This window comes from Rhea pennata, chromosome 6 (assembly GCF_028389875.1).
Source record: "Rhea pennata isolate bPtePen1 chromosome 6, bPtePen1.pri, whole genome shotgun sequence".
NCBI lineage: Eukaryota > Metazoa > Chordata > Aves > Rheiformes > Rheidae > Rhea > Rhea pennata.
The window spans coordinates 36,460,565-36,479,530 of record NC_084668.1 but is presented as its reverse complement, the minus strand read 5'-3'; the positions used below and the strand labels follow the sequence as shown (position 1 = coordinate 36,479,530).

Genomic DNA, 18,966 nt, shown 5'->3' with positions numbered 1-18,966 from the left:
GAGAAAAAGAGAGGGAGGGAGGGAGACAAAGAGATTATGAAGTCAAGGTCTGGATGTGCCTGTCATTAAAAAGAAAGTGGCAGACTAGAGCGTGCAGAAGGATTAGCAGAGCGGTGCAGCAAGGGACAGCCGTGCGTGCGGACCAGCCTGAGCCGCGCGGGCAGGCAGCGTGGCCTGCTGCCGGCTGCGCCCGATGTCGGGGCGAAGCCCCCGGCCTCGGCCGCCCTCGGGACGCTGGGCAGGGCAAGGGGCTCCGCAGACCCCTCCTCAGCTTGGGACGCGCGGTGTTAAACCACACGAGGCTGCCTACGGCATCTGTCGAGCCTTTAGGGTAGCTCAGGCTTCGCACTGCTCAGCATTACAAACCGCGGAAATCCCAAAGTGCTCTGAAACACAGGAAGAGCAAACTCCATGCAGGAATACTTCTGAGACCTTTCCACTCCACATGCTCTGGCATCCAACACTGCCAAGGAAAAAAAATGAGGAAAAAGAGGCAGAATAGAGATTTCCTAGGCAAATTTCCCCAGAAGAAAGCATTTTAGAGATCTGCAAAACAAAGTTAGGCTGGGAAAGAAAAGCTAGGCATGCAGCTGAATATTATTTTACGCAGAAAAAGGAAGAGGAAAGAAAGGGAAAACTACCTAAGGGAGGGAGCAATGGGAAAGCAGCAGGCAACATTTTAGTCTACTCATTGGGTTTTGTTCAGGTTAAATTATTTCTCTAAAATTGTAAGCTTACATTTCTGTTAAAAATTAAAAAGATAATTACATTACTCAGGTTTATCAAGATCCTCCCCAATACAAAGTGTCTTTGCTACAAGCCAAGTTGTGAACTTCAGAGCACACAGAATAGAAAAATGCATTAGAAATGCAATCCTAACATGGTAACTAGCCAGCCTGGGTACCTATACTTTATTGGTATGTATTTTGCCGCAAGTTAGCTCATTTATGCTCATTTGCACTTCATGGGCTTGTTTGCACATCACTTTGTTCTAGACACAGGTGCACTGAGTTTTTACATGCACAGAAGAAAACCAAAAATATTAAGAGTGAGAAACAACAAACGCGGGGTGGGCCTCCACCTGTCAGACAGGTATATATGGTGAGGAGTAAAACAGAGCTCTGGAGGTACATCAACATGTTCACAAAACAAAACAGGAGAGAGATCTTGATCTCTTGCAAGTGTTAGTCTGTAAATTACCACTGTCCCAATCACTCAAGTTAATTAATTTTCAAATAGTAGCCCCTGACCTTAATTCTGCCCTGAATAAGGCATCTTGGGTATGCTGACCTTAGCTGTGCTGAGCTTCACTTTTGACACCTGGGACAGCAAAAGGCAACGGGAAAAATAAAAGTGGCATAAAACAAACAGAGGGACACCAACGCGTAACACAGCAGCTATCCCGGAGCAGTGAGACCAGAGAGAATCATGGACAAGGAACTGTCCCTCATTCCTTGTCACCGAAAGCACACATGGTGAGCGCTCATTTTGGTGTCTGTTGTAGCATCCTATTTGAAACAACATTTGTTCCAAATCTAAGAGCCAAAGCAAGGCAGAATGAGAACTTCACTGCCCAAACATCAAGAACGTGAACCAGAAGATAACGTATTCTTTGGGAAATTTGGTATTCTTTCAAAACATGGACAGATTCCGTGTTTTTAAATGATAGGTTTTTAAAATTCTAGGTATATGTGAAACACAGAGGCATTTGCCTTACACCCACTGAAGAGAGGCCATTTTCACAGAAAGCGTATTAAACATACAGGGCAGGGGAAAGAATATTGACTATCTCCAGAGGGGGGACCCCCACAAAGCAAACAAATTGAATTTCCATAACCAGGCATACATTCAGCAACACTTCGCTTATAGAAGACTCCTGAAAGATCACTGTTACTCTAATTAAATGATGTGTCTTGGTGTAAATTGAAAACTGACTTACTGCATACAATCAATTCATATTTGCAACATGCATCTGCAGGACTATCTGCAAATCCCAGAAATGCTATAAAGAGAATAGCAAGTATTCTTTAAAATAATAACTGTGCTACATTTTCAGCTGCTCTTCCTAAGACAACAAGCTTTTCCAATTGCACGGTTTGCTATCTCTCTCTGCGCAAATCACTTTTGGATTGGTCAGTCCATTTTAGTCAAACACAACGGACAGGCAGAATCCTCAATGTACCAACTCGATCAACTCTCAACACATCTCAATATACCAACTCCCATAAATTTTTGTGAAAAGCGGCACCTGGTAAATGTTGGAAAAGCAGGCAGAACTCACCCATTTTGAATTTGTCCAGCAGTTAGCCCCTAGCCAACCAGTATAAAATGCTGGCCAGCTGGCCAGCCTCAACATAATCTCCCTGGTGAGCCAAAGCATGCTGTTCTGCTCTGCTGGCTGAGGGGGATGTGACAAGGGTGACACACGGGAGAAGGTATCACTGCAGAAGGGGAAGAGATACGCATGCTGGAAAAACGCCATTAATTCTGCCACTTGCAGCAACCTGCCTTTATGAACTTCTTAGCGCAGCTTTGTTCACAAAGTGGGAACATTGTGGAAATAACTACATCTGAAGATAGTTTGGAGACTAACCTGCTGATCATAGCACATCTCAGTATCACTGCAACTACAACCTTTTCTTATAAATTACAATTTTAGCAACAGCATTGTTTTCTTGCTTGTCATAGCGTTTATCGTTTTCCACCATCAGTTTGATTTACTGAGCCTTAAGGTCCTTAGGCTAGCCCTGTACCAGATAAAAAAGCATGTACTATAATATTGTTCACGTTAAATTTGTTGCCAATTTGCTTAGTTTTTTTAATGGAGTTTTGAATTAAAATTTTATGTGGTTCATTTCAGTTGGCTTCCTTGGAAGTTTTAGGGCAATCCATTCACCTGTGTAAGGTATGAGCAAGAGAAATGTACCTTTTCTTGGATTTGTGCACAGAAAGAAAGTCAGACTGATGAAATCTTGAAACATGGATGGCCCTCAACAGGGAACAGTCTGAATATTTTATTTAAAAATGCTTTCATCAGATAACAGACATTTTGGGGGTTTATTTTAATGAGCAATTGCCAGTGGCACTATGGAGCTGTTAAGAACAAAATCCATAGTGCTAAACTTCCAACTTCTCCCTGGAAGTTCAGAGAGAGTCTAAGCTTTGGTGTAGCAGCAAGATCTTCAGACTAAAAACAAAACTTTAGGGAACAATAACATTTCAGTTTTAATAGCAATGCACTTTCACCTCTTTTAGATACACATTAGACAGATTCGAATGCCTTATCTTTTGCACGCACCCAGTCCTTGCAGAAATGATGCACACAGTATACATACACAAACCATCCGCTGATGAACACACATCAGGTATTGCACTTACGTAGCTGAAAAATCCGTATCACAATTTAGCAAGTTGCATTCCTGGGCTAAGTACTACATGGCAATTAGAATCACAGACAATATCCAAGTCAACAGGCACTGCAGAAGAGTTACAAATGCCAAGGAATGCAGTCAAGTCAGCTTTTATGTTGTGTCACCTGTATTTAAACTGTAATGTTGTGTCTTATTTTTAGTTATTCATCTGATGCACAAATGTCTGGTGTAGCAACCCATAGTTTCTGTTTTAAAATAATAATAATAAAAAAATGCTTCTCTAGCCTGAACTTGGGTCTGGGAAAGATTCAAGACTGACAGGAGTGAAGATAGCTTCTCACAGTATCCTCAAATGTACTTCTATATGGAACTGCTGCAGTTACTGATGTCATGGCTGTTTAGGAACCTGGAAATTCCTTCAAGCCTGACAACAAACCAGCTTAAGTGGCATTCCTACTGCATGTACAGGTATTCCGCAGGAACTACATCAATCGACTACCTCAGAATGGACATAAAACTAACCAAATGAGGAATGAATAGGTTAAAATCTTTTGTATCGCTCTATCAGCAACAGTATATTGGATCTGTTTCAATCCACAATTACTGTCAACTATGGCACTTCTGCTTTGAATATATCAAAGTTTACTCTTTCCATTTACAAAGAATATGAAAAGCATTTGAGTAAAATTGGATCATAGTTTAAAAAGGTGTACCTGACTCCAGGCCTCAGTTATTCACATCTTTGCAATGGAAAGATGTGGCTAGTTAACTGAAGAAAAATCTTACTGAAATAATTTCATTTAACTTGTTAACAAATGATTTAATTTGGTCTTATTCAACACTAGCTAGGATTCTGTGGGGAAGACAGTCTTACACCTTCAAAGAACAAGGAGCTTCTGTGCAGAAGGTTGCAGGACTGTATTTCCCTGAAAAAGTGATTGCTGAAAAAACTGCAGTATATGTCAATAATATAGAGTAAAAAAAGAAGAAATCCCACTAAAGACAGAGATGGAAGAGGTGTCACTGTCTTGTACATTTTGTTGGGTGTTGGTTCTCAAACTAAAGTCTTCTTGTTACCTTGCTGGATTCTTCCAGCTGAGTGCCTCGCTTCCAGGCCTCAGAGAACATGGAGCTGACGATACTTTGGGAACGGACATGTCCAGTTGGCTGGGTGTCAGAAACTCCACTGTCAGACTGATTGGAATGATTTGATTGAGACTCTGTTCAAAAGAAAAAACGTAAAAATAAGGTTAGCATATATTTCTGAATGTTGAACGGAGTGTGCTTATAATGCAACTCTGAGTGTATTGATCACCAGGTGACAGATTAATACCACACTCATTAAACACATAATCCCACTAAAGGACATTGCTCCCACCATCTGCTTCATCAGCCTTAGCTCACAGGTAGGCAATTGACTGCTGCTGCCCAGAAAACAAGACAGAGCAACAGATCCCTGCTACTGATCAAATCTGAAGCTCTGTGAAGATGACAGTGTGTCAGATATGCTGCAAAGTGAAAATACCTACACTGCAGTCCTGCAGGTTCTGAAAATCCCAACAGCTTCCCACCCTGCCACTTTGGGAAAGTGCTGTTCATGTAATGCATGCAACTTGCTCTCTACAGTATTCCTCCCCAGCCTGACCTTGGGAAGGGGCACTAGACATCAGCCGAAGACAGACAAACCATGCTGGCCGAGACAGCAGCCTGCTTCTCACTGACTGCTCCTTTCTCCAGAGGAAGAGAAGGAATGCTGTGCAACCTACAGTTAGTGAATGTGGAGGATGCCTTGGGGCCACAGGGTACCTTGAGAAGGCTGCCTCTGCCAGACTGATTTATCCAGCCCAGTACCTGCTTCTCACGTAGTTTGAAGCTGCCCTGGGGAAAGGCAGCATCTAGGCACACACTGGACTGTAGCTCTGGCAAAATGCACCTGACTGGTGGGCTGTGGCTCAGCACTCCAGAACAAGAGATGCTTGCTCACAAAAACACCCAGCTTGGATGGAGACAAACAGTAAGAGAATTTTCTACTGCCCTTGGAAAGCTGTTCCATAAAATAGAGAAAGTATGGTGCACTCCTAGTTAACTGAATCTGTTTAGTTTATTCTCAGGCTGTTTTTCAAACTTTTTCAACTTAGTAACATTATTCTTGACCTGCGGTACTATTCGTGATGGACAAAACACTTTCTCAATAACCCGTTTTCAGCAATGAAACTCCCCTATGTGCTCAAAATAGCCTGGCACAGTGTCAGTTAGCTCCAAACAGGGAAGTAAGACTATAAACCATTCATCAGTTTTAAACGCTATTTGCTGCAAGAGAATAGCCCTCCTCCTGCTGAGAGGTAAACAGGAGCAGATTCTTGTAGGCACACTAAGCTTGAAAAAAAGGAGCAGAGACAGTATTTTTGAAGTTTTTCTCTGAAGAGTCTTTGCCTTTGGGCAGGGACTATTTTCCACTTACTAATTTTAAACATTTCAGCTCACAAAAGCAGTTTAAGAGCTACAAACAGAATTCTCCATGCATCACTGAATAATAGAGCTTGATTTCTTTTTTTAAAATAGGCAGAGATAGAAGCATCCAGCAATTGAAAGCAGTTTCCTTTCCTCGATATCAAAAAAAAATACTGTCTTTTGAAGATGAATGAGAAATTACAGTACATTCTCAATACACACCACTGCAAGTAATAAAAAAATAATGATTTTTTAGAGTGAACGCTGCCTAAAAAACTATGGAGAAGTAGTCCACTTCCTTCAACAGCCTCTCCTTGGGTCTCCAGAGAGCCGAGGATAAAAAAGGTAATTAAGTCTACTATGAGACAGATCACATTATTACCTGGCAAACTAGATGAGCTGGAGCCTGACTTGATACTGGAGCTAGACAAGGAAGTCCAGTCATATGCCGATTCTGTCCTCTTCAGTGCTTCCTGATAGTTCATGTACAGTTGCTTTCCATACTAAGCAAAACGACAAAGAAATTTAACAGCTGTCTAGGCCGTGTACCCTTTTCAGATTGTTGATCTACACCTCAGGCTTCTCTGTTCCATGTCTTTTTCCCCGCAGATAAAGAGCAGGATATCTGCAAAGGAGCTCAGGCAACATTAATTCAGTATAAATTTCATTCTGTTTTACTCAACAGAAGTAACAACTCCCTTTTCCCAACCCTTTGCCTTTTTATTACTGAACTGTTGGAAGGAAAAAAAAATGCATCTGTGCTAGGAGAGTGTCAAACCACCTAGAAAAATGCAAGAAACGGGCCACTGAATGAAGTCAGTCAAACTGCTGATTTCAGAAAACAATTCTGTGTACCTTGAAGCATCATTTTTTTCATAAACCTTCATTTTAAAATTTGTAAGGGAACTGGCTGAAGTTTAGCTATGATACCAATAAAGACTTTGTCATGTGACAAAGCAGAAGGGCAGCAGAAATAGGAGGAAAGGGCCCAAGTACTGAATTATCGTAACAACTAAACCCCATAATTTTGCTAGCAAACAAAATATGCAAGAAGATTGTACAGTTAAGTTCAGAGTAGTTAAAGATAGGAAAAGTTAGGTTTAGCATTATATGTTTTGCTAAATAACTGTAAATGGTTTTAAAGAGATAATATTGACACACCACTGCTACTAACTAATTATGCAGTTACAGAGTATGCTCCCTTCTTCCCTCTCCTTATTGATGAACATTTGTCTCAGTAAGGCAAATATAGCCAAGCAATAACATCCAAGCACAATGACAACAGTGCAAGACGACTGGCTACAGAAAGTTACCTTAGCAATGCGGATGCCATTGATCCACTGGTGTAGAGTTCTTACATCATCACAGCAAAGATACTTGATATACTGGGATTTCTTTTGGATCTGAGGATGCTGCAGAAAAATTGATAGTCCTCATCAGTTTTACAGCTAGGAAGGCAAGGAAAACCATTTATCTGATTAGGTCTAGAAAGAAAAACTTACTGCTGCAAGCTTACCATTGCAAGCAATGGTAGTCTGTATTTTGAGCCAACTTCAAAAATGTATGAGAGTACTTCAGAAGGTGGGGGGAACTGCTTTACAGTTGGTAGTCTCTCCAGTGACCATTCATTTCAGATTTGAAATATTAGGAATTGGTGAATCTTCTAGTATTTTACTGTTGTGGGTGCTCTGAACCCCTAAGGGTCTTGAGAAATGTTTTCAGTGAACATTCTCAGCTTCTAAAAACCATTCCTGAATGCAAAGAAGAGTCTGCCAAAGGGCTATCTCCTGTTACCGCTCTATGGACTAAACCACCAGCCACAAAGCTAATATTTCACCTTCCTTTCACACTAAAACACACTGGGGAAAAACAAACACACTGGTCTTCTGTGCTTTTGTGTGGCTTGAGTGAGATGCTCAACAGATGATACACTGTCAAGCACAATTCCTTTTATTTTCAGCTTCTAAAGCCTTCATGGTCTCTGCTCAACTGAAACAGGGATAACATCTAGAATACTTGCTACTCCCACATGAGTATACTAGAAAGATAAAACATGATATTTATCATTTCAGGAGTCAAATAAGAAACATATTTTTCAAAAACAAACACCAGAAACCATTCTGGAGATTAGTCAGCTGCTTTCTGTCCATCTTGTTAAAGTTTAGTATGTCACAGCTGTCAGGGCAACTGTGAATGTTCAATCTCTTACTATATTCTCTATCTGTTTAGAGTTCAATGATACAGAGTTCTGCTAGACAATTATAGGTATTTTAAGTCTTCCTGAAGACTGTCTCAAACATACATATATTAAAAAACAATCTCTCTTCAAAATATTTTCTCTTGCTATGTCTTTCAAGCAATTATTTTACAACGAACATGAAGATGCTCATCTCCATAATTAGAATATATAAAATTGACTTACGTTATGATTTTAGATCATTGCTTTTATTTTTTACTACAAGTCTATTTTATGTGTTATATGACAAAAGAAGAGTCTACAGAAGTGTAGACAATTACATTGCCAATCAGCCACCTTTTTCTTGGATTTAGTCTCAAATTTCATTTTATATAAGTAAAAGAACCTCTCAGAAATCTAATATTTAGAACCAAGGAGTTAATATCATAAACTAGCATGCAAGTCATATTTAACAGTACAGCAAAGTCTTGCACAGTAGAAGAAAGCACCTACCTGAAAATAGTGTTTCAAGGAGTATTATTTTGCTAAATCTGATTTGTTACAAGGCGCACAGTTACCAGAAAGACAGAAAGATTTTAGCATTATGCTTTAGTATGTGAGGAACAATTAAATAGACTGAAACTTGTCAGCCTGGCGGGAAGATAATTCAGATCAAGGTAGTAAATGTTTACAAAGTCATGAGAACAGGTTAAAACTGTTCCCTGGTTCTTTCTATTCAAGAACTAGTGAAAATGAAACAGAAAGCGACTGATGGGTTAGAAAAGTAAAAGTGTATACTTATGCATTTAACCTGCACCCAGCTGCCAGAGGAAAATAAAGGGAGAATCCTGGGGTCCCAAAGGAGATGGGGCATACTCAAAGAGTAAGAATGCACCCAGGAATGTTGAGTAGTCGAGATCTACTTCCCGTCTCCCTAAATTTCTAAAGGATGAGTGTTCTGCAGAAGTATCTCTGCAAGACTGTCCTGTTATTTTTCTTTAAACAGCTGATCAAGACCACTGCAAAAGGAATCTAGTGCTGGGTGAATCCAGTAAAGCCATTCCTCTGTTGCTCTCTCTTTTTTCTTGCCTCACTACACGAACTGCACATGGATCAACTGGCAGGAAGCAATCTAGATAAGGAAGAAAGAAATTGTAGAGCCATCTCTTTCCTCTGCACTAATCCTCATGGCATTTTCATAATTTTTCATGGATTTTTCTGTCAAGCAGGGTTATTACACCAGCTCCACAAAAAGTACAGTTAAACATACCTTTTTCCTTATCATTGTAATTTATGGTAATTTAGATTTCTCATGTACCTAACTAAAATAATTTAGAGACTCACCCTGAAAGCTGACAGGCATAGCTTTCCAACAGTTACATTACCACAGGAAATGTTTCCTATACATTACAATCTTTCCCTACATTAATACTGTGTTAACTAGTTCTAGAAATTATTTCTTACCTGCTCACAATTAGTGAGTGTAGTTATTTGAAGGGATTAAGCCTACTGCAGAAATGTTTGATTCTCTTTAAATGCTCTTTTTAGTACGAGAATTTTTAAAACAATTAACAAATTACCTTTAGTGCTAAACAGTAGTCTGTAGGTGCTTTATACTTGTTCCGATAGTCTTGCCCATAGTAAACATTGACATGATCAAGCTGTAGAAAGCACACAAGATCCCGCGATACCTATCAAATACAAAAATATTTGGTTATAAAATATCTGTATAAGAACATTGTATTTCTGCCAAAATTACTCTAATATCTAATGTTAACATAAGGTCTAATTAAGGTTGAGTATTAGCATCAGTCTGACACTAAGACTACCAATACAACAAAAGGATACAGACATGCATAAAATCCTTACGTCGGATGTTCATTTTGAACCAGGATATCTTTTTCTGAATTCAATTTGGCTTTTTGTGCTTTGTTTGCATTTTACCATTTGACAACACTTTAACCAGCCCGCTATGTTTATTCATAGCTGTCCAGAGAAAGTAAATAGGAAAAGTAAATAGGACTACTGACTAGGAACCCTTTTTTTTTTTTAAAACAGCTCCTGACTGTGTGTCATTTTGGTAATAATCAAAGTGTGACCATAAGTATAACTCTACAAACACTTGGCAGTGATTGCAGAGGCAACAGCATTTTGATGGGGTATCTTGCATGTAGATTGTTCTAATGACACGAAAGACTGTAAAGAGAATGGCGTGAGAGGTATTCAGCTGTAAAGCAAGCTGATACTTGCAAGTAGAGCATGGGGATAATTTCCTCTTGATCGTCAGCTGGGTGGGAAGTGGACTCCTATGTTACAGACTAGTTGAAGCCTTGAAGACTCATTCACAACCATCTTTCAGTCATGAAGCCGTAAGGCATTTTTAGCATCTTTCTATTTACTTTTTATTACAGAAACATACAGAACAGTAACAAATAATACTGAAGAAATGGTATGGTAGCACAAATTGGTCTGGAAAGAATCCCATTTATACGATCTATTTAAAATCAGCAAAATTTGGCAGACTGATTGTGTAATTCTTCTGATATTTTCCGATTGGCATTTGCAGTGCATCTAGCTCCTTCATCTGAATTCTACTTGAGAAAAGAGAGCCACCTAACTCCACTAATCTTTTTTTCCTAGGTATTTCTGAACACCTAACCCAAGCTCACCCAATGGTTCTTCTGCATTTTTAAATTTGAGATTAGACTGTTTGTATTAAGTGTTACTGTAGTTTTATAGAATACACCTGTACAATAAAGCTGTACTTTTAATTATAGGATATGTTTCCGAGCAAGGGCACAGCTAAGTCAAAATTCAAGGCTCTCTCTTGTACATATGATTTACCAGCAGTATGCATTTTTCCCCTATGGAAGTTGACTGTTGCCTGACAGCAAGCTGAGATTAGATGACAATTTTTCAGGGAAGCTGCTTTAAAATAGTATACCTTTGCTTTCCCTTTAGGGACATAGTAGATTCCAGAAGCTCGAAGAAGAAAATAACGTTTCTTCCAAGACTTCTTACCATCTTCTTTCAGCCACAAAACTCCCTCAATTTCTGGCACTGTTACAGAACTTCCACAGAAACATTCCTGCAGACAATCACAGCGGTTTGGGAAAGACAGAAAGAGACAGAACATACAACATGCAGTATGTTTTTTTTAATGACTGAATCAACTGAATTGAGAATGCTATAGTTCGACATTCTTTATCTAAGGAATGTAAATGTAACAAGGACAGCTCTTTTCTCATGCAGTAGTCAGTCCAACTTAGAGATTAACTGTAGAAGCTAGAAAATAATTCAGACATAACACCATAGGGGATCTTAGCATTTTCCCAGAGAAAGAATGACAACCAAAACATTATCTACTGAAAAGACTTTTTAACCATGGCTCATCACAATAAAATTCCCAACGGCTTTACTAGCCTTAAAGACACAAGGTCACCTTAGAGATACAGGCTCATAAATCTGAGTACACACAAAATCTAATCACATACCCATCAGATGTAGCTATAATCCATTACATGTGTACTTTGCTGCTACTCACTGCCAACACTACAACTTCTCTTAAAGTTCTATTTATAAAAAGCTAACAGAGGCAAAACAAATGCTCTAAGCACATTCCAGACTAATATGCAGCATTGAGATTTATCAGTAATCCAAGAAGATAAGAGGAATTAGGTAGCCATTACAACTCTCTGTGTGTCTTGGCTCCAAGCAACTTTTCAATCCACAGCATCCAGATAACCACTTACTAAAACCTGCATTAATAATTTAGTAAAATCATGTATATGCTACTTACAAACGAAAGAGTATTATTAAGTATAATCCAAAATTAAACATTCAAAAAACTTATTTTTTGTGTAATGCTATTGAAATCATAGTCATTATTCTAGAAAACAAGTGGAGGCTATGACACTTCATCATGGGCATGTCTCTATGAAAATGGCACAAACTCACCTATGTGGTTTTCAGCTCTTGGAGGTTATATTTATTGTTTCATTGGTTTCACATCTACTTTTAGTGTTACCCTTAGTTCTGTAAACTATTTAATATGTTCAATTTTAGCCGACTTCCTTTTCTCTCACAGTTTATATTTGATTTTTAGTGATTTATTTAAAAAATGTAGTTGAAACTTTTTTTATTCTTTACTTACTAATACAATTATAATCTTATCATAGACAAATCACTAATATGATGCTACAGAATTTTGTAGAGCATAAAGATTTTAAAAAAAGATCCACTACAGATCAAAAGACAGGTGACAGTTCTGCCAGTTTCAACTGTGTTTATGCACAGTTACAGATACCCTAATTCTGGTATCACTGTGCAGATATCTTAAGTATTTAAAAAATATACACATTTCTCTGAAATGATCTTATTTGAAGCAAGTTAGCAGTAAAATAGCCATTTACTCAGAAATAACACGTTCCATTCTCAATTTTCCCAGAACCTTCTAGAATTTAGCTTCAAACTTAAAAATGATCCATTTGGCCTTTTTGCTTTGCTATCTTACCTCTAGCAGCACCTCTTTATTTCTGTCTGCCATCTCAGAGGTTTCTTTTTTCCCCAGAAGATAGTTCTGTAACAAGTGAAAGAGAAAGCTCAACATTTCTATTGGCTTTCTGAAATGAAGCCAAACAACATTTCTTTTTTGCCTTTTTATATCAGTAAGAAAAAACAGCTGCTGTCTAAGAAGGATATATTAATGCAACAAAAATTTATAGTCCAACTGAAACGATCTGTCAAACTGCTGAAAAACACATAGAACTAAGTTATAACCACCTTTTCCAGAATATCAATCAGTCCATGCTTCCATCCTAAGTAACAGCCTTGTAACAACACTGTTCTGGCTTTCCACAGAACAAACAACTAATTGGTACATGGTATCCACAAATAAAAAAAAAATACTATGAACCTGAAAATCCCCCCCCCCAAAAAAAAAAGAATATAAACAAAACCTCACAGGCTTTTAAACCTGTTATATCCAGCCATTATTTATGTATTTTGAAAGAATCACACACAGAAGTAACATACTTCTTTCCTCCTTGCCCTGGCGGTTTCTCTGAACAAAAATACTTATTTTTCATGAAGAATTACCAAATATTCATCTCCTTAAAGGGAACCTAACTGTGCATAGGTACTGTATCAACAGTATATCAACTTTTTATTTAATAAAAGTTTCTTGTACTCTTCCTCAGTTTGGAAAGGACTAGGCCATGAAAATGAAATCTTTCTCTTCCTATTCTCGACCTCTTTCTGGAAAAAAAAAATCCAATATTCATGAAGTTTAGCCAGACCAAGGTTTAAAACACCTTAAAGTGTGGGTTTCATGCTGGTCACTCATTGTTAGTGATAGTGTCTACAGTATGCACTGGTAGTAAGCATTTACACCAACTATGTGGATTTAAAAAGAAATTAGTGTTTTGCTACCTGATCATAAAACAGTTGAATAAGATCTAGTTTTCAATTCTTGCTGAAAAAAATTAATCACATAGATAGTGTCACAATGGATGCGCAGGCAAAACTGATACTCAGTTTGCTAGTGAAATAGGGAGATCAGATACAAGAAATAACCACATAGATACCACACGAACATAACAACTCCCAAAGGCAATACAGTAGCTAAGAGGAAGATCTAGGGATACTATATACAGTTCTTTCCAATTCAAAATTCTTCAGAGAGTCGTTTTCTGCTTTTTACTTCTGTCTTCATTTCTACCTTCCTTCACCCCCTTTATGGTACTGGACTGCTGCCAGAGGAAAATCTAGAGAAAATGTCTATTGGCACTGCTCAATACTCTGTTCCTGAAAGAGAAGAGGGACCTTTTGTTTTCTAGGGAGGGGAAAGGAATAAAGGCAGGTCCCAGCTTTCCCTGGGAGGGGTGCATATTCCCTTCCAGACTTGCCATTTGGCCACTGAGTGGCTATCCCATATGATGCTTAGTTTCCCTTCTTGCCAGCAAAGTAAGAATGCACGGTGGCGAGGTACAGTATGTATCAACAACTTTCCTGCAGATTTGTGTATGTGAACAACACTAAGCATTGGTGCAGATGCCACAAAACTGTTTGCCTTCATTTCAGTTAGAACTACTCACAAACACATCAGAAAACAGATTGCTTCAACTCATGCTTTTCTGTTAGGGACTTGCCTCTGCAGCAACCACAAAGTGCACTGTCAATGTATACGGTGCTCAAAAGTAAAATCGCTTTGTGTTTTTGTATATATGCTAGTATGCTAATTGCCAAAAAAAAAAAAAAAAAGTATTGAAGAGAGTGCTAACAAAAGAAGTCAGAAACTGCAATCAGGAGTGTGTACTGCCTGCCCCGCAATGTGAACTTCAGGCTTACCTGGGGATTCTTGAAAAGTGCATATTTCTCTATACGTTCCACAAACATTAGTTTGTTCTGACTGTCTCTTGTCCAGTTCAGAAGATTTTCAACTAAATTTTCATGATCTTCAAAGATTCTTTCTGCAGTAATAACGAAAGAGAAAATACATTTGGTTCTGTCCTATTTTGCAATAGTCATGTTTTACTCTATAGCGATATCTGGGAGACGGTATTTAGAGAAAGAAAGTACAGTGCAAGGTCTAATATAATGGGGGGAAAAAGCTTACAAAGCACTCAGAAATTAAAAGAACATGGTCAACTTTCAAATGTGCCAGGTTTAATTATTTGATACATACTCGCTCCCACTCCCACTCCCCTCTCTTCAGGCTTACAGTTCCATCAATAAATAAAGTGTAAACATGCACCTGACAAAGCCTACAGTTGCACATTAATGCAACACACTGAAATGACAGTGTTTGAACTGCTACTAGTGCAAATAAAAAGGCTACCACATTCGTAACTATTCTGGTCCACACAACTCTTAGAGGAATTTATTAGATGGATTTTTCAGTACAAAATCCGTTTCTAAATCTATATGCACCATCACTATCTCATCAAAACTGACACTGCCCATTTCTTATAGTTTTATCTTGTAGGATAAATGCTGCATCAAAATAAGGGCTTCAGAGAACACTGAGCTTTGACTCTGTTGAAATGGTTATCACCAGTACAGGCTACTGAAAATAGGCGAAGGAGGAGAGAGGAAAAAAGGGAGCAAAATTTACTGAAATGGTAAAGAAATATCTAAAAATCCTTATTCTAATATAAATAAAAAATAAGGTATCTTTGGGAGATCGCTGGACTGACTTTCTCATTTAAAAAACACTGAAGTAGAATCTAGCTTTCTCTGGTTTGTTCCCTCTTCATACGTGCCACACAGTAGCACTTCAGCAAATTATTTCTTTCAGAATCCTTTGGGACGTGCCTGATCTTTCATTAGCATCTGAAAGCAGGGCATAAGCTACATTTTATTTCAAAAAAATCAATTACACTGCATTATTATAGAGGGCATACAGCACTGATCATATTCAGACCTACGAGCTATCACTAATGAAGACCGATATGACAGATGACACCTTAATATCTTCAGTAATTAAGAATACTAAGCAGAGTATATCATCTGTTGGAAATGAATTAGGGTTTGATATGACAAAGGCATAGCACAGGACATTACTGCACATGAGGTCTCAAAAAGATCTTTCTAAGAAGCTTTCAAGTTACAACTCATGACTTGCCATCAAGCTCCATCAGCAACCCAGCACTACTGTCTTCCAAGAAAGTAAAAAGGGTATTTAACAGAAGAACAAGACCAAGCAGAACAAAGGAGTTCCTTCTTCTTTTACATAGGTATTGCCAGAAAAATTGTTTGGCAAGATGGATCACTGCAAGATAATGCAATATAATACTCAACAGCATAAAAAGTGAAAGTTTTGTTGTAATTATTTTTTCTTTTCTCAATTTCCAGTATAAAATATCTAAGCAAATAGGTTGTATTTTGGATTGTCTTCTTAAAAAATATGCATGTTAAATCCATGAAAGACCATCAGTTGCGCTACCAAGGATCAGGGAAGACCAAAGCGAAAAACATAAGGACACTTAATTCTGCGCTCTCACAACTCTCTTTGATTTTTCTGTCTCTTAGTTATTATGCTGTATTCTGAATTAAAAATCTAGCAATTACAATACACTTCATTCTTTAGCTGGAAGCTCTTCTAATAGAAGGGTCAAGTTCTGTTCATCCCAGTACGTCACCTGAGCACATACAGGGGAGCATGCATATACTGACTAAATACCACCAACATAAGAGATTTTTTAACCCTGGTTTTCATTTCACAATAGACTTAATTCAGTGACAGCATTAATTTTGATAAATATCAGTTTCTGTATGCAGCCTAGCTCTTTGTTTCTGTTTTAACAGAAACTGAAACTATTTTCCCATCATTTCTTTTTTCCTTCATAATCTCTGGCCTACACAGTGAACGTGAGCGTCTTATGGAAACAAACCTATGATGGGACAGGTCCGAGTGAGCCTTGGGTCCAGGACTCTGCTACATGTAGACTTATACATTTACACTGACAGATACATTAAATTATCACAGAACTAATTAGATTATTTATTTCTACTATTCTGATCGGCAAAATATTACAGAATTACATGTTTGATTTTTATAAATCTCAATTGGGTTTATGTAGAGTACGTGCAAATTCTTTCTGGTTTTGAAACTGGGCAAATTTAAGATTTCGTTTATTAAAATTTTAAATATTTAAGCCAGCTAAGATGTTATTTTTCACATGAAAGCTAGGAAGATCCAAATGATATTTTGTTCCTTATAATGGTCTTCTTTACCTAACAATACCAAGGTTAACATGCTACATTGCCTGAACCAGGAAAGACTTGACCAAAATGGAGAGAAAACATTAATTTGCACTTTAATTTTAAATCAAGGCATTTGGGCAGTTCCGGGCTTCTTTGTAGTCAAAAGGCGAGGCACTTAACAGCTCTATGAAGCAATTATTCATCAGTAATGGAGATTAATAATAATATTTTTCTTTCACTTGTTTTCTTCTATTCCATTAAGATGCTAGGTTCTCTGGCAACAGGAACAACTTACATTGGGGTAGCTGAAATACAACAAAAAGGAACTTTAACTGCTCTTAGAGCCACGTAATACCAACTGCATAAAAATATTTAATAGAAAAAAATACAGATAGTTTCTGGTAATAAGAGCTTTTAGGAACAGTACAAAATATTATTTAGAAACAGGGAGATGCATAGTAGCTTTTTTATTCCTTATCTCTTTCTCGTGCATCATGAGGAACGTATCAAGACCAATAGGCTTAGTGATCGGATACTAAAATCCCTATGCAACATCTTATAATTTGGGCATGTTTTTGATATGAAAGAAGAATATATTCTCAGGTAATTTTGAAACTGTGTGTAGTGAAGTTAAACAAGCTGTGGTTGAAGAACTGAAGTCTGAACACTGACTCGAAAAGTCACAATGGTGAAACATCACTCCTAGCATGGGATGATGAAGATTATAAAGTTTAAGATTTAAATCATTCCATAGACACAAATATGGACAAGTATTGTATCAATAGATAATATGATAAATGTTTGTAATTATTACTTACCCATTTGCAATTCAGAGATGGTTTCTACCAATGACCAGTCCAAACTGTAACCACAATGTGATTTGTCCATCAAATTGTCTAGTACTTGTCTCACTGTCTGCCTCTCATCCACCATCATTGTTTTTGAGCTGTCATCAGACATGTGGACTCTGATAACCAACTAATGAGCAGAGGAGTAGGAGAGAAACGAGAGATTAATTTTCTACATGCAACATACATTTTAAGTAAAAGCAGATTTTTTCCTTCAGATTCTGTTAAAATAACATGAAATATTAAGATCAATCAAAATTCTCCCTCCAAATGCAAACAGCCGTAAATGATGGTTGCCTGCTGGACAGTTATCAAAGACAGTTTTCTTTCAGCGCAAGAGAGTAAAAAAAAGCCATCATAATGCAATGGCTATGTTCTCTAACTGTACATTAAAGACGAAAAAATCATTCCTGCCTAACTGTCCTGTTACGATGAATAGAGTATCTCTGTGCCAATTTTTCTCATACATCTAGGTGGCAGTGCAAGAGTTCTGCATAAACTCAGATATAATCAGATTTTTTTCAAATGTGTAAGTCAAGCTTTCTGCCTGCTTCCTTTGTATTCTCTAAAAATACTGATTATATAAAGGCTATGCCTATTTTAAATCCCCTTTTATTTGGTAGTATAGAGAATTACTGCAAAAAAACCCTGCTCGTAAAACTCAGTAACTTTTCACAGCCACTAATAAGGTCACTGTCCAGAAACAAAAAATGCAAACATTTTCTCAACTAATCACAAAACTGAAAAGACTGTATTATTCTTGCAACTCATTATGCCATTTGCTTCTTTTTTACATATCACTCAGCTGGCAAAGTTAAAATGCAGTGGTTGTAACACTCTAGTTCTGCCGCTTTTGATTTATAAATGCTAAATGTATAACATACTCTAAGCTACTGAAAAGCTTTACAATTAACATAGAAAGTCTAAATTTGTAAGTAATGTTTGATATTGCATGAAGTAATGTCATTAGACTTTCTGCACTTGGTAACCTCTGCCTGTAATCTGGAATTCTTGCTTTTAGTCTACCATAGGAAAATCCAGCTATGCATACTGAGAAAGGATCTGTAAAGAAAACAGATCTAAATTTTAAATTTGAGACTGTTTAATAGACAAAGTCTCAGGAGGCTGGATTTTTAAGTCAGCTGTGGGTGGAAGTCTTCTAAATGTGCAGCTGGTTGCAAAATAAACCATAAATGTAAAGTTATTCCATATACTAGGATTTCTTGATTAGGTTCAGTCTAGGTAAGAAAGTATATTATCACTGAAAGTCAGAACCCTATAGAAACAGTGCTACTCTACAGAAAAATGAAGTGTAGAAAGAAGCTCCTTTTCTATTATTAGGATAACTTTAGAGTAACAGAAAAAAATGAGCAGAACTCTGAGGGCATTTTTCATGTCAATAAGTATCTAAGAT

The 18,966-nt window shown here is 37.7% G+C and overlaps 1 protein-coding gene and 1 long non-coding RNA gene across 5 annotated transcripts in view; one reads left to right on the top strand and one right to left on the bottom strand.

The window, feature by feature from the left end:
• Positions 1-18,966, bottom strand: part of RAPH1 (Ras association (RalGDS/AF-6) and pleckstrin homology domains 1) — a 99,861-nt gene that overhangs the window by 8,680 nt on the left and 72,215 nt on the right. For all 3 annotated transcript variants that reach the window (XR_009958843.1, XM_062579322.1, XM_062579324.1), the window contains 8 exons: positions 17,523-17,682; positions 14,347-14,468; positions 12,512-12,577; positions 10,943-11,086; positions 9,579-9,689; positions 7,136-7,234; positions 6,205-6,325; positions 4,449-4,591 (listed from right to left, as the gene is read on the bottom strand). Coding sequence is in view for 2 of the 3 variants with exons in the window: in XM_062579322.1 (XP_062435306.1) it covers positions 4,449-4,591; positions 6,205-6,325; positions 7,136-7,234; positions 9,579-9,689; positions 10,943-11,086; positions 12,512-12,577; positions 14,347-14,468; positions 17,523-17,682 (966 nt within the window). In the remaining variant the exon portion in view is untranslated. The remainder of the gene's footprint in view (positions 1-4,448; positions 4,592-6,204; positions 6,326-7,135; positions 7,235-9,578; positions 9,690-10,942; positions 11,087-12,511; positions 12,578-14,346; positions 14,469-17,522; positions 17,683-18,966) is intronic.
• The window catches only part of LOC134142351 (uncharacterized), a 28,863-nt gene that overhangs the window by 1,561 nt on the left and 8,336 nt on the right, over positions 1-18,966 (top strand). The window lies entirely within an intron of this gene.